Raw genomic sequence first — 16,499 nt, 5'->3', positions numbered from 1 at the left:
ATGTGTTTGACCATAATAATGTGAAGGGAAACAGCTCTGAAATCATAATTTCAAAAGATAGAAAATGAAACTTATCTTGCATCCCTTAGCAGAAAGCTAATGGACTAAAAGTACAGAATCAGATATACATTCTCAGATATAGCTAAAATGTTGATTTGTTTTGCTTAACTATACATATTTAGCACAAAGAAGGACTCTTCCTTGAGGAGGGGGTAGAGAGGAAGATAAGTTCATAGTTGTGATAATAAAAAAAGCATCAATAAAGCATTTTAAAAGTTAAAATAAATGAAACGAACAAGATAAAGGTAAGATAATATTTTAAAAACAAGCTTAGAGTAGTATATAACTGTTACTCATTATTAATATTTAATTAATGTCAAATTTCTAGCTTGCAATTTGTGCCAGGAAAGAAAGCAGAAGGCCCACAAATTTGCTTTTAATAAAAAAAATTGATTTCAAGTTCAATTCGCAACATGATGCATTTCTATTTTTTCTACCAAATATATATTGTAGGTATAAATGGCTTGTTTTAATGACCCAGTGTAGGCAGCTGCCTAAGTGATGTGATATGAGGAGTGATTTAGGGGCCCTGGCAAATCTCCCAGCTGAAAAATATCCCCGTTGTAGACCAATCTCCCTGTTCCCAACCCCATGCTCATTCCTGCTTCTTTGCTTTTGTCCATGCTGTTTCCTTACTTAAGGCCCTCCTCCCTAATCCTTCAAGTTCTGCCTCCCCATAAAGCCTCTAACTTCTCCAGCCCACACAGATATCTCCTTTCTTTGACCTTCTGTTGTGCATATAATTGGCAACACAGTTAGACATGTACTTGTTCTCTGTTTTATGTATCTTAACCTTGTCTCCTCAATAAGATTGTAAACTGTGAGGGTAGGAACTATGCATTATAGCTCTATATCTTAACAGGACCAAGGATAACACTGGGCATATGGAAAGCATTCAAGAAATACACCTAGGTTGATTGCTGAAGCAAATTGCTTTTGACTAACCTTTTTCTGGGAAACTAGGTTTGATAGTTTTCTGGTCCTTTCTGGCCTTGGTGTTTTGCATCTGTGTGATGAGACAAGCAGATGGCTGCTTGTATGAAGTCAGGTTCTTATCTGGTGTTTTTGGAAATGGTCGATGAAGAAAATCCCCTTTCTTCTCCTGCTCTTTAAGCTTTTTGTCCTTTAAATCAAGAGAGAGAGAAACACACACAGAGAAAATCAATTTGATTCTTCTTTAAAACAGAAACAAATGAGAAATGTTAGACCATCTGAGCATCACACTATGGGCTGTATTTAAAGAAAGGAAAATAAGTCACAGTTAATCCAGGAAATTAAATGTCCCTTGAAATTCTGCTACCCTGTGCTCCTAGGATTTGATGGCTCTTGGTTCCTTTGAACCATGCTGTTTCAAGGAATTCTACCCAAGAGCAAGTTCATTCTTGTAGGTCATTTATTCTGGGTCATGGTGATTGAAGTAAGGATGTATAAATCTAGGCTATCACAAATCTACCATCTGCCTTTAAAGTAATACCCTGACATTCTGTTTATAGCATTTCTTTTGCAAGGGCAGCACTAAATTTAAAAGCTTCTAATTTACTTTAAACCAACAAGCATTAAGAAGAGTCAAGGAAGTGAATAGCAGAATTATAACTGCAAATTAGTTGCTCTGTAAGATCCTGGATAGGAACTTATCCACTTATACAGGGACAGTGGACAGAGTGCCTGGCCTGGAGTCAGGAAGATCTGAATTCAAATCTGAATGCTCACTTAGTTGTGTGACTCTGGGCAAGTCACTTAACCCTGTTTGCCTCAATTTCCTCATCTATAAAATGAGCCAGAGAATTAGTAGCAAACTACTCTACTATCTTTGTCAAGAAAACCCCAAATGTTGGGTGGCCAGGTGGCTCAGCGAGTAAGAGCACTGGCTCCAGAGTTAGGATGACCTGGGATCGAATCCGGGCTCAGATACTTAGCACCACATCCAGAAGTCCAGATCCACACAAGAAGATCCCAGATATTAGAGTCTGGTTTTGGTAGAAAGGATAGACATATAATTGAGTTACTTAATTATATATTTAAGGGGGTACATATACATTTACCTTTTAATTTTTATATCTCCAATCCCAAGACATACAGAGCCATTCTTTAGGGGATTCAATGCTCTTATAATAAGCGGGTTTTGCTATGAAGAACAAAGTTTGGCCAACAGAACAAGGGCAGAGCAAATTACTCCCAAATTATACTTATTTTATCTAATTGGGTTTGACTTCAGGCATCACCTGTCACCTCTCTCCTGGTAGCTGTAACGCAGAGACTGTCTTTAGCTTTTTTTTTTTTTGGTATCTCAAGCACTTAGCATAGACTGGTAACTAGTAGATACTTAATAAGTGTTTATTGAGTGACTGACTGTCCTTTCCTACTGGACCCTTTCAGTTCGTGAGAGGCTGAAGATTTTACCTGGGTTAATTTCTTTTTTTTTTGCTTAGCAATAAATTGTTTATGAGCAAATGCTCCAAAAACACCATTTTTTCCATATTGTTTTTACTATGTTGGATAAGTAAAACCAGTGAATTTAAATAACCTTAAATGTTGAGTGTTTCCATCTGTCAAATGTTGTATCAGGTCATACCTTGTGACAACAATTAGTTTGTGTTAGCCTACAGGCTAAAATACAAGCTCCTTTTCTTTGCTTTTTTAGAGACTTTAAGAAAATCTAGGTTATTAATAAAATGTTTTAACCTTAGACTCTTCAGATGAGAATCTGCTTGGTCATTAGGACAAAGTTATTTCCTAAACTATTTAAATTCTTGTGTATTCAGACAAGCCACAATCATCTCCTCATTTATACTCTCAGTAGGGAATTGAAGACTAAAAGATAAAGATTATCATCACTCATTTATTTATTTTGTCCATATTCTAATTCAAATTTTATTTTTCTCCCAATTATGTGTAAAAACAGTTTAAAAAAATTCTAAATTCCAAATTCTATCCCTCCCTCCCTTCCTTTCCCCTTCATTGAGAATGAAAAGGAAACATATTTCCATATAAGTCATGTTGTGAAAGAAAACACAGGCCAAAAACCCATATGAAAATAAAGTTTCAAAAAGTATGCTTTGATCTGCTTTCAGACTCCATCAGTTCTTTCTCTGAAGCCATGTGGATAGCATTTTTCATCATGAATCCTTCTGAATTTTCTTGAACCGTTGTGTTGCTGAAAATAACTAAGTCATTCACAGCTGATCATCATGCAATATTGCTGTTACTGTGTAAAATGTTTTCCTGGTTCTGCTCATTTCATTTTGCATCAGTTCATGTAAGCCTTTTCAGGTTCTTCTGAGAACATCCTGCTCATCATTTCTTAAAGTACAACAGTATTTTATCTCAGTCATATATACTTTCAGTCAATCCCCAATTGATGATCATCCTCTTAATTCTAATTCTTTGCCACCACAAAAAGAGCTGCTATAAATATTTATGTACATATAAGTAATTTTTCTTTTTCTCTTTGGAATATAGACCTAGTATAACTCTTTGAGCACAGTTCCAAATTACTCTCCAGAATGTTTGAATCAGTTGACAAGTCCACCAACAGTGTTTTAGTGTCTCAGTTTTCGCATATACCCTCCAATATTTGTCATTTTCCTTTTCTGTCATATTAGCCAATCTGATAGATGTGGGGTGTTTCCTCAGAGCTGTTTTAATCTGAATTTCTCCAATCAACAGTGATTTAGAACATTTTTTCATAGGACTACAGATAGCTTTGATTAGTTCATCTAAAAACTGCCTGTTCATATCCTTTGATCATATATCATTTGGGAAATGACTTGTGTTCTTATGCATTTGGTTCAGATCTCTATATATTTTATATATTTTAGAAATGAGAACTTTATCAGATAAACTTTCTATAAAACCGTTTTCACATTTGTGATTACTATGTATTTTACTCCATCCTCTTTCCCCTCCTGTTTATCCTACTCTCTCTCCTTTCACCCTGTCCATCCTCAAAAGTGTTTTGCTTCTATTGCCTCCCTCAATTTGCCCTCCCTTCTAGCAGCCCCCTCTCTTTTCTTATACCCTTCTCCCTTCCTACTTACCTGTAGGGTAAGATAGATTTCTATACCCAACTGAATGTGTTATTCCCTCTTTGAGCCAATTCTTATGAGAGTAAGGTTCAAAAATTCCCAGCACTCCCCCCATCTTCCCCTCCACTGTAAAAGCTCTTTTGTATCTCTTTTCTGTGAGATTACCCCATTCTACCTCTCCCTTTCCTCTTCTCCCAGTGCATTCTCCTCACCCCTTAATTTTATTTTTTTTAGATATCCCATCATATCCAACTCACATCCATGCCCTCTGTTTATGTATACTCCTTCTAACTGCTTTAATAATGAGAAAGTTCTTAGGACATACAAGCACCATCTTCCCATGTAGCAATCTAAACTGTTAACCTTATTGAATCCTTTATGATTTCTCTTTCCTATTTGCCTTTTTAAGCTTTTCTTGAGTCTTGTATTTAATGGAGGCTAAATGGAATACCCACCCTCTACATCCCAATCAGTGGTGACTATGGGTGTGGAATCTGACATATGATGTTAGCTGTTGGTTTTGCTTTGCTATAGGCTGAGACAATAATAACAAATATTTACAGAAAACTTTAAAGGTTTGCAAAGCACATAGATGATCTCATTTGGTCCTCACAATGGGCCTTGAGTGTAGGCAGGGCAATCTGGTGCAATGGAACATGCTTGATTTAGTAGTTTCAAATCTTAGCCCAAACACTTGCTATCTACATGCTTGAGTCATTTGACGTTTCTGGGCTTCAGTTTCCCTATCTATTGACGAGGGGTTTCAACTAGGTAAATTTTGATAGCCCTTCATGTTCTAATTTTATGATACGTAGTACATATACAGATTTTATGATATGTAGTACAGTCATTATTATCCTTATTGTACAAGTAAGGAAATTGAGGTTTTGAGAGCTTTAAGTAACTTGTGCATATGTGCTTAGTCACAAAGAAAGTAAAGATTAGAGGCAGGATTTTAACCCAGGTGCCTCTGACTCCAAGTTCAGCATTCTATCCACTATTTTTTAAGGAGAGGAGGGGGCTTGATTGTCCTATCTTCTTGGTAGTCCTCAGGTCAGGGTGATCCCCAATACCCAAAGCACAAAGCTTTAACCTATTTCGTTTCCCCAAAATTGCACATTGTGTCTCTTCTTTGGCAGTCTGCCCTCTGTTCTGACTATATTGAAATATGAAAAGACAACAATGCAGCTTGAAGAATAAAAAAAGAAAAGAAATGGAAGTTAAGATTCTTGGTCCCCAGGAGGCTTCCAATTCTTGACCCTAAATTTCATGGTGGGAATGGTTGGGAGGAAGTGGTAGGGCCTCCCAAAGAAATTTAACTTTGGGAGCAGGGCCATGGAAAATGTCTGATGGTAGTCACCACATTATCTCTGAATATTCATGAGAAGCCCAGAAATACAGGCACAGAACCAGGGACAGGGCTTACTGTTATATTTTAATTTCCATTAAACTGCTCAAGACACCCCAAAAATGATCCTTCCTGTGTTTTGGGCTATCTCAAGTCTATGCCAAAATAGATTAAAGGACCATTTCTCCATCTCATTCTGCCCCCTCCTATGGATATGCTTCCACCTTCTTTGAGAAAAACTGACAAAGAAAAACTTCTCACAAATCATTTTTGCTTTGCAAGATCTATTTTTGGCCACTTCTGAAAAGGCAAGAGTCAACATTTGTAAAAAGGCCTTTAGTTCTTCTCATTTTTCCTATTTCACGGAAATATAGACCAAATTTTCCTTACGTATTTATGAACATTAAAATAATCAATGCCAATTCCAGGGGTTTGATTTAAAAAAAAAAAAAATCATTCCAAACAATATAAAACCCAACCTGGGACTAAAATGAAGATAAGAATTTTTTTTTGGAAGGAGGTAGACTTAAATTTAACCTATCTTAAAAAAATTTTTTTTGAATATGTGGCATACTTTTTAACATGTTCAGAAGCCCAGCTTATTATAGACTGTATTCCTCCACTACATTTCCTCAAATGACCATTAAACTTTGAAAATGTCAAAAATCAAAAGGCAAAGAGCAATAGAATGACAGGTTGAGAGTTTAAAACATATAATGGACTATCAAACAAGAAACAAAAAGAAAGGCATCCCAAAACACCTCTCTACTGATTAACAAAATCATTTCAGAGAAACTGATTCTAGAGAAAGGACAAGTTAATGTATTAATCTGTAAATTCTAAAGATAGCACAAAGAATTTTGGCTATCTTGGTATGCATTCAAATAAATGACCTGACCCCTGCATGCTATCATATTGTGCTAGCATTTTAGCCCAAGGAATCTCTACAACTGTCAAAACTGTCCTACCAACAGTATTGGTAGTAATTTCATGGTAATCTCTTTCTGAGGAGATGTTGAGATTGTTATAGGATCAGTACAGCCCTTAGTCATTCTATATAAAAAAAGTCAAATACCCACCTGAAAATGTGAAGGGCAATCTTATTGACTCCAAATGACTTTTACTACATGAACAAATCAATCATCCCACAAGCATTTATTTGATACTTGTATGTACTAGGCTTTATGCTAGTCACTGGGGATAAATGACCTTTCAATTATACTTTTAATTTACATGGACTATTTCCTCTGGGGAAAAAATATTGGGGAGCTCCATCAAGAACCCAGTTCCTCTACATAAATAGATAAAAACAATAACAAACCTCTAAATGAATGAACTAATAAATGGAAAGAGGAAGGAGAGAAAAGAAGACAAACTCTTAGAAAAGGAATGAGAAAGGATAGGGAAATGAGCAAACGATAAGGGAAAAAATCTAGCAAAAATAAATTATATGGATTAAAAGATTCCAAAGTGATATCAATAGAAGGTAAAAAATAACCAATTGATTTTATTTCTGGTCCATGAAATAAAGCAGGATCTAGTATATCGTATGTCAAATTACAAAATAAACACTAAAGAAAATCAGAGGACCTGATATTGGTAAAGAAAGACCTGCATCTTTAATTAGATAGCTATCACTGATAACAAGGAACAATACCAACAGATAGCAGAGAGAGAAATTACAGAATCTTACAAAAATTTGGAATTATCTATGATAGTTATATAGAACTGATTGTGTGAACAGGACATTCATAAAATGGTATCACATTTTGAAGCAAAAAGGACTTGGAAATAAATACACCAAAGAAGAATTTTAAATTTGGACTTTAATGCTATTTGAATAGTAATACATAAAGGAAATATTACAGGAAGATCCAAAACTAAACGGAGACTAAAATGATTTGCCTAGGAATAATCTTGCTATGTATGTAGAAAAATATTTTAGACACCCTTTCATTGTAGCAAAGACCTGGAAACAAAATGAGTGGCCATCAATTGGAGAGCAGTAATATAAATTACTTAGTTGGAACCACATCGGTCATGGCATAGGACAAGCTAAGGTTCAGCAAAGGTGTTCATGTTAATGGAGAAATATTTACCCTTGATTTAGCATCTCAGGATTTACAGCTGAAAGGAACTGCAGGGGACATCTAGACCCAAACCTCCATCTTAGATGTGAGGAAAACTGAGGCTTACAAAAGTTTAAGTGGTTTGACTTGGATCACATAGGTAGTAAGTGGCAAAACCAGGATTCAAATCCAGATTCTTTGACTTCCTTTAGCATTTATAGTCACCTGCCAATCCTTTACCCAATGCAATAAAATCTCATGTTAGTCTCTAATTCTCACTGTGAAATACCACAGTGACTCATTTAAATTTCTCAAATTCACATGATGCCCAGGCTATTTCCTAAGTTTACTGTATTTCCAAATCTATATATCTCTATTGCTTCATTTAAACTTTCTCTTCCTTATAACAGTTAACAAATACCTAATTTCCTACTTTAATCTTTCCACTGTCACTTCATTTTGCAGAAGAAAGTGCTATTTATGAAAATTGCTACCATTTTTCTTTCTTCTAATGCAGCAAACAGCCTATCATAGGCATTCCCTGTACTAGATGTGCGAGGCACTTGGAGAGGGCAGAACCTGTTTCCTCTGTGTCTTAGCTTGGCTCAGTCCATGCACATTTGACAATGGTGAAATACTGAAGATGGTAACGACCATGATGGAAAGGAGAGAAGAGACTAATCAGATTTCTGAGATTTCTTCCAGGCTGCAGAGGTTATTTTCTGACTGCTGGTTTTTTTTTTTGGTCATGGCTGCCAATTTCATAAAGAAAAGGCAATGGGTATTTTCTTCTCTCTTCCTTTTAGAGGTTAATTTTCATAACAAAATAGCCAATAAACAAAGTCATGGCTGATTTAACAGGAAGAGTCTTGCAGAAAAAATTGGGTTGAGACTGTAAGTCTAGCTTGGGAATACCTGGCAAACTACCCTTTTTACTTGGACAGAAATACCTTATGCAATAATGAGATGACTTTATGTAAATTGTATTATAAACATAATAATCATCAACAAAGACTAATAGACAAAAGCAATAAAATATGAGATGCGTTTATACAACTTTCCAAAGGACTTAAGTGTTGTAATGCTAACTGTGGGAAAACCTTAAATTAAGAGGAGGAGCAATGCTGAACAAATTTTGGCACAAAGTGGAATGTAGGCCTTAGGGCACTGGGGATTGCAAACACTGGTGGGCTCAGAAGTGTGCAGAGACTGACTGGGCTTACTGAAAAGAATTCTAACCCAACTATCTAACTCAACTGATGCACTTATGTAGTATGAGTGGGTCAGAAAGAGATGTAGAGATGTAGAGCTTAGAATCAACAATAGTTGTTAATTAAGCTGGTCACTGAGGCAGATGAAAGAATTAAGGATATCTATAAGGTCATGAACCTGGGGGGATCAGGAGAATGATAATATTCCCAACAAAAATAGGAAGTTTTCAGGGCGGCTAGGTGGCACAGTGAATAGAACACTGGCCCTGGAGTCAGGAGGACCTAAGTTCAAATCTGGCCTCAGACACTTAACACAAAAACTAGCCACATGACCTTGGGCAAGTCACTTAATCCCAATTGCCCTACCTTCACCCTCCTCCAAAAAGCAAAATAAGAAAAAAGAAATAGGAAGTTTTGGAGAATGGATGCATTTGGGAGGGTGGAATGAGAAAGATCCCCACTTGCACTTAGATCTGTTGAGTTTGAGATACTAATTAATGGATGAAAATGCATTTGTTAAGTGCTTAGTATGTGCCTAGGATGGAACATCCAGGTAGGGATATAGGTGATTGGTAACATGAGACTGACTTTAGGGCTGGATGTGTACACACTTGGTCCATCTGCAAAGAGATGAGACTTCCTATCATGGAAGCAAGATAAGATCAACAAGGAGAAAGGATAGACAGAGAAGAGAAAATGTCCCAGGATATAGTCTTGGGAAATATTCATGCTTAGGAGACAGGAGGTGTTGAACTTTCAAAGGAGACTGAGAAATAGCCAAGGAGGAAAGAAAGGAAATCATGAAAGTACACTGCTATGAAAGCCAAGTGAGGTAAGTAAGAGTATCTACCGTGTTTCCCTGATAATAAGACCTATCCCGAAAATAAGCCCTCCCCTTACTGTGTAAGATTCCTCTAAAATAAGCCCTCCCCCGAAAATAAGCCCTATTGAGATTGCTACTGTAGTGAAGGTGATCCCCTGCGCTACACGCTACATTACAGTACCCTCTGTATGCACCGTCCCCCCCCGTGAAATGCATGCCGCGCTCCGAGCTGTATCCAATCAGAGCTGCAGCAGTGAGCACATCATCCTGTTCTTCCCCAATGATTTGCTTATTGTTTTTTTGTTCATTTTTTTTTGTTCACATTTACCAGTTCATTAAAATTGCTGTCAATGTTCATTAAAATAAGCCCTCCCCTAAAAATAAGCCCTCTGGTGTTTTTCTGTCCAAAAAAAAAAAATAATAAGACAGTGTCTTATTATCGGGGAAACACAGTAGGAGGGAGAGCTTATTGACAGCATCAAAAGCAGTAGAGAAGTAAAGCTTTGAGGAGGTTACATGGTGCAGTGAATAGAGCACTGGCCAGTTATTATTATTTTTGTGTAGGTGCTGAGTATCAGAGGCCGGAACCTATCCCAGGTCTCCTGACACTGGGGCCGGCACTCTTTACTCACTGCGTCACCTGGCCGCCCCTTGAGGAAAGTTTTTAAATGAGCATTACCTCTAAAAGGGTCACTACTGTTCAGAAGATACTTTCTGAGAATAAATAAAAGTCATTAGGCTCAGACTAATTTAATTTAATACAGGTGCAGTTATTTGAAATTTGCAATCCACCTCCTGATTCAATCTTTGGCTTTTAAGCCAAAAAAGGATGGAGGGGGTGGGGGGGTGGGGATGGGAGAAGGATTGGATAGGGAGAGGGAAGATATTAAAGCCTTAAAATCATAGGACTCTAATCTCTGGATTTAATTTTCTTTTTTTTTTTTTTATCTCAGCTCTTCAAAAGAAAAAAAAAAAACCCAGGAATGAGACCATGAAGAACAAAATGGCAATTGACCATATTTGATGAATAGAAAGCATTTTTATGAGCACCCAGAGAAATATGAGCTAGGAATAGTCTTTTATTAATTATTGAGACAACCCTTTCCCTATCATGGCTAATATCCTATCCTACCAAGAACACAGATTCCTTTCTTGGGCTATCAATGTAGTTCAAGCTAAAACCAGAAAGGCTTTTAGAGGCTTTTACCTGTAGAGTCTGACTCTCCAATTACTTTATTGTGGCCATTTTTGGCTCTTTTTATTCAGCCTCCTACATTACAACTGAGATAAATTTATTAGTCTAAGAGTAGCCTGTAATTTAATTAACAAAGATAAATAAATTTAAGTGTTATTTTCCCATCAAGAATTCTATTCTCATGCTCTATCAAATCCAGTCATTAAGGACTTAATAACTATCTTCAAATAGTTATTTAATTCTTTAATTCAAATAGTTATTTAATTCTTTAACTATATTCAAATAGTTAAAGAATTAGGATGTTGAAAGTGTTCTGTGTGTTCCCAAATGTAATTCAGCCCTCTTTTTCTCTCTTGTTCAATGCTCACAGTCCATCTGTAGTCCCTGTCCAAGACAGATGTCATGAGGGATTAACTCAGTGAGCTGCCCATTCAACTGCATGTCAATCTAGATAAGTTTTCTTCTTCCACTGATCTAAATTTTGATGATCACTCTTGATTCCAGAGGATTGAAGATGAAACAAACCTCCCCTCCCTTCAGGGGAGAGGAGGTACAAGTGAAGTATATGCTCTTAGAAATTATCAACATGTTGTTTTGTTTTGCTTAGCAACTTTTTTGTTAAAAGGGAGATTTCTACAGGGGAGGAGATTGTTAACAGGAAATGACAAAAATGTCAACAAAAAGAAGCAATAAAATATTTAAAAATAAAAAATGAATCTAAGAATGGTTCAAAGACATGCCTGTGTTTATACAGCTAGAAAGTATCAAAGGTAGGCACATGTTTTTTGGCACTCTTTCCAATACAAATATTTGGTTTTAAACTCTCACCTAACAAAAGAGCATAGAAACAATATTCTATGGATTAGTCAAACCAGAGGTAGAAAAATGAAGGGCTAACTTCAGCAGACTTGGAGTGCTCCAACATCCATTAGCTATGTGACTATAGGTAAGTCATTTAACATCTCTAAGACTTGTCAGTAAAATCCTGTCTGTATAATAGAGATAATAATACCTGGAGTATTATTATAGAATTATTATTATGGAGTATCTACCTTATAAAGCTGATGTAAGGATCAAATGAAATGATACAGGGCATCTCTCCAAAGTCTTAGGGCAACTAAACTAGTAAGCTTTAATACCTTAAAACTATTCACAAAGCATGAGGCACTTTGCAAAACTTAAAATGCTGTATAAATGCCAGCTATTATCATACTATTATTATACAAATTAAGGGAATCTTGAGATTAAAAAATGAAGGATGAATTGAATATACCCTTCCTCCTAGTGTGGGGAAAAGAAGGGTCAATTCTTGCACTGTCCGCAAAAGAAGGGATTTTTAGTGCCCCGTCCTGTCCTCTGTTCCCAAAGACAAGCAAAGTATGGGAGCGTAAAGAGAGGTGACTTGGAAGTAAGAATAGTTGCATCCAACTACCTTTGACTGAACTTTTGAAATTAAGGGACACTCCTGAAAAATCACCAAAGGAGTTACATTTTCTTCACCTAATTATGTGATTACTTGTAGCTGTCCTTGCAAAACTGTGAGTTTTTTGGGAACTTCTGAGGCAAGACAGTCAATCCTTAACTTTTTATACAAAGATTGTTGACAATAAAAATGATTTTGGTCATTCTAAAACCTTTCTGGATTATTTTATTATATTTTCCTTTCTTGATGCCAAGTCTTCTATTCATTTAAAGTGTGACTATAATTTTTGCTTTCAATAAATCCCCTCAAACTCTGCAAATCAATGGATCCCACATATTCCATTTTTCATGACCATAGTTCAGCAAGGAATCATTTGGTAACTTTTGCTTCCATAATCATACTTTGCTACTTTGGGGCCTGGAATAATTTACTTTCCCTTCCCTTACTACACATAAGAATGGAAATGACTAACCAAGGATTACTTAGTCTTAGGGTATCCCAAATTTTGCTGATGTCCTTACCTCATAAGATTCTTTATTCACGTTGTATTTTTCTATCTGATAGAGCTGGTTCTTGCAGAAAATGTTGTCTTGCATGTTCGATTTCTGCCAGGGGAAAAATGAATATACCTTAACCATTAGGAACTATCAGTTTTGGTTATGATGTCATTAATCCTCTCCTTCCTGAGGATATTTGAATTGTATATTTATTGTAAACAGATTTTTGTAATGCCTTTTGTCTATATATCAGTCACTCTAACACCCATCTCACCCCTACTCCAGATGGAACCCTCCGCTATATCACTGAAGAATAATTAGGCAAAAGCAGTCCTACAGTGATATATGTGACACTATTATACCATGTATTTGATTGTCTCTGCCCTTCTTCTGGGAACGGGGAGGTATGTGTCATTATTGCTTCTCTAGGCCCTGAATTGGCTTTTCAATTACTCAGAGTTCAATTTCTTTTTAGGAATCTTTTTGTTTATGATGTTCTTGTTATTGCTACCATTTCCTCGGTTCTCTTTATTTTTCTTTGTATTAATTGTTTGTTTGTGTTTAACACAAATCTTCCCTTCTAAATTCTACATATCTTGCAGTTCTTATTAGGCAATAATATTCCATTAAATTCATATCCTAACTTCATCAGCCTTTCCTCCATCTGTGGTAACCCAGTCTGTTTCTGGTTCTTGGCTACCACAAAGACTAAGAATATTTTGGTATAGATTAAAATTTTGCTTCTGCTTGGAATTCCTTAAGGCAAGCACCCACAATCCTGGGATTCCTGGGTAAAAGGGTAAGGGGAGTTTAGTCCCTTTAATCACATTATTCCAAATGAATTTCTAGAATGGTTGGACCAGGTCACAGATCCACCAACAGTGCACTGGCATTCTCTTTCTTCCCACAGCACCTCTAAAACTGACTGTCTCAATTTTTTGTAGATGTCAGTATATTTTTTTCTTTAAAGAAATTAGTTTTTCTGAAGAGATTTAAGATCATTATCACCTCTAAATCAAAGATTTAGAATTGGAAGTGATATTAGCAGTCTAGTCCAACCTGAGAATTTTGCAGATAACTCATTTACATAGTACTTTAGCTAAAGTACTATATAAAGTTTACAAAATATTTCACATACACTATCTCATTTGAGGTTCACAATAGCCATGTACAACAGATACTATTATCCCCATTTTACAGATGAGGAAACAGGCCCAGAAAGGCTAAGTGGCTTGCCTGAGGTCATGCAGCACAGCCTACTACTTTCCAAGGCAGCCCATTCCTTTGACCACTGTGATTGCAAATTTCTTCTTATGAGACAAATTCTGTAGCTTCCACACATTTCTTCCAGTTTAGTCTTCTGGCATCAAGTAGAAAAATCCTGATCCCCACTTCAACATGTTAATCCTTTAACTACTTGAAGGCAGTTATTAAGTCCCCTTTAAATTTCTTCTATTGCAGGATAAACATCTTCAATTCATCCGTCTGATCCTTGTACAGTAGATTTTTTTTTCATTTTTGAGGCCCTTTACCTTCCCTATCATTGTCCTCTAAATAGAGCTCTAATTAATAGATGTTGTTTCTAAAATATGGGGCCCCAAATGGAATATCACCCTCCTGTTGTGGTCTGAATGGGACTAAGTATAATAGGTCTACCTTTTCCTTTGTTCTTCAAACTATAATTTTCTCTTTATGCTGCCTAGGATAGTAATCATTTTTCTGGCTATCATGTCACACTGTTGAATTATTTTGCATGTCTTCTGTGTTCACTAATATGCTTAGGAGTTTCCCCAAATGAATGCTCATCTATGAATGCCTTTCCTTCTTGAACTTGTGAAGCTATTTTTTTAAAATTGACTTATTCCTATTATATTTCAGCTCCTTCTCCCTAGCCCATTGTTTTAACCTTTAGATATTTTTTGGGATTCTGATTCTGTCATCCAACCTAGCCATTTCTATCAGCTTTGTGCTATCTGGATATTTGATAAATATCCATCTATGCCTTCATCTAAGACATTGATTAAAATGTTGAATAGAATAGGACTAAAATAGAATCAGCAACACCATTCTTTAATGTAGCTTCAAGAAATTAAAAATTGCTAGGGGTGGCCAGGTGGTGCAGTGAGCAAGAGCACTGGCCCCAGAGTCGGGAGACCTGGGTTTGGTTCCAGGCTCAGATACTTAACACCCACACAAAATAACTGGCCATGTAGCCTCGAACAAGTTACTTAACTCCAATTGCTTAGGGGCGGCCAGGTGGAGCAGTGAGTAAGAGCACCGGCCCCAGTGTCGGGAGACCTGGGATTGGTTCCATCCTCCGATACTTGGCATACACACAAAAATAATAACTGGCCATGTAACCTTGAGCAAGTTACTTAACCCCAATTGCTTTTAAAAAAAAATTGCTTACTTGGAACTCTATCCATCATGGTTCATGACAAACTGGAACTCAATATAATTTGTGCAAATTACTGTAGAAGCCTTCACAACTGGTTAGCGTTATAGGATTTAAAGTTGGAAGGAACCCAAAAGATTGTTCAGATCAAAGCCTTCATTTTACACATGAGGCAACTGAGGCCAAGATATTTGCTCAAGGTGTGTCACTTGACTGACATCAGAATGTTTGTTTCTGGGGGCAGCTAGATAGCCCAGTGAATACAGCACCGGTCCTGGAGTCAGGAGAACCTGAGTTCAAATTCAGTCTCAGACACTTAACACTTGCTAGCTGTGTGACCCTGGGCAAGTCACTTAACCTCAATTGCCCTGCCTTCCCCTGTCCAAAAATACAAAAAAAAAAGTTTGCTTCCCATTTTGAAATAAAACCCATTAGGAGATTATATGGAAAAGCCATGACAAACTAAATTCAATGCCTATAATAAACATGGCAAAAACTCCTTTCAAGAACTCTCGTCTTCAAACAAACTTTGTATGATTATCATCCTTCTCCTTCCTTTTTCCTTAATGATCTTCCTTTTTCTGCTAGATGGTGCAATAGATAAGAGGGTCAGACCTAGAGTCAGGAAGACACTAGCTCTATGACCCTCACTGGGTTCCCATGCAGAGATCAAAGTTCTTTCCCTGCATTCATCTATGAGCAGAGTTGTTGGATGAATCTGTAGACTTTGGCAGTTAACAAGTCACCAGAGACAGCCAGTAGGCAAAAAGGATAAAGCTCCTCTAGTTGTTTCTTTAAAAAAAAATACTTGGGGATCACATACTTACAGTCAGCCTTTTATCCTTCAATTATTATAAAGGACCAAGTGGGTAGAACTCATCTTCACCCTCACCCATACCCTTCAAGCTCTGTTTTGTGTTTTCCCCTTATTCAGAGACACCTTCAGTATTCACTTAAACTGATTTCACCTCTAAAAAATGTTTTAATAGTAAGACAAGATCACAAAATATAACATGCCCTGAACCTTGAAACATTTCTTGCTTGTTACTGTGCTAAGAAGAACAGCCTGACCACTACTCCATCTTCAACTCCACAAGGCTTAGCATCTGCTAAAAGGAGTTTATAATGCCCATTTTCCAGTGATGCTATAAGGATTAAGAAATCAAATATTCTGGGGCAGCCAGGTAGCACAGTGAGTAAGAGCACTGGCCCCAGAGTCGGGATGACCTGGGATCAAATCTGGGCTCAGATACTTAGCACCACACCCAGAAATAACTGGCCGTGTAACCTTGAGCAAGTTACTTAACCCCAATTGCTTAAAAAAAAAAGAAATCAAATGTTCTATAAAAAAGGAACAGTTAGAAGGAAAACATCTTCTATTATGATTTTTTGAAGCATACTTATTAACATAATTTTGAATTTGTTTATCAGTTTTCTAGTGGACAACAGTGAG

General features: G+C 36.7%; 1 protein-coding gene across 1 annotated transcript in view; it reads right to left on the bottom strand.

Moving 5' to 3' along the window:
* The window catches only part of HUNK (hormonally up-regulated Neu-associated kinase), a 148,901-nt gene that overhangs the window by 12,111 nt on the left and 120,291 nt on the right, over positions 1-16,499 (bottom strand). Inside the window, exons 8-9 of the mRNA XM_069074894.1 lie at positions 12,676-12,759; positions 1,006-1,183 (exon numbers count right to left, since the gene is read on the bottom strand). Of these exons, the coding sequence (XP_068930995.1) occupies positions 1,006-1,183; positions 12,676-12,759 (262 nt within the window). The remainder of the gene's footprint in view (positions 1-1,005; positions 1,184-12,675; positions 12,760-16,499) is intronic.

This window comes from Petaurus breviceps, unplaced genomic scaffold (genome assembly GCF_028583685.1).
Source record: "Petaurus breviceps papuanus isolate PSGF00001 unplaced genomic scaffold, PetGlider_PUasm1.0 90897, whole genome shotgun sequence".
In the NCBI taxonomy this organism is placed as follows: domain Eukaryota; kingdom Metazoa; phylum Chordata; class Mammalia; order Diprotodontia; family Petauridae; genus Petaurus; species Petaurus breviceps.
This window is presented reverse-complemented; position numbering and strand designations above follow the sequence as displayed.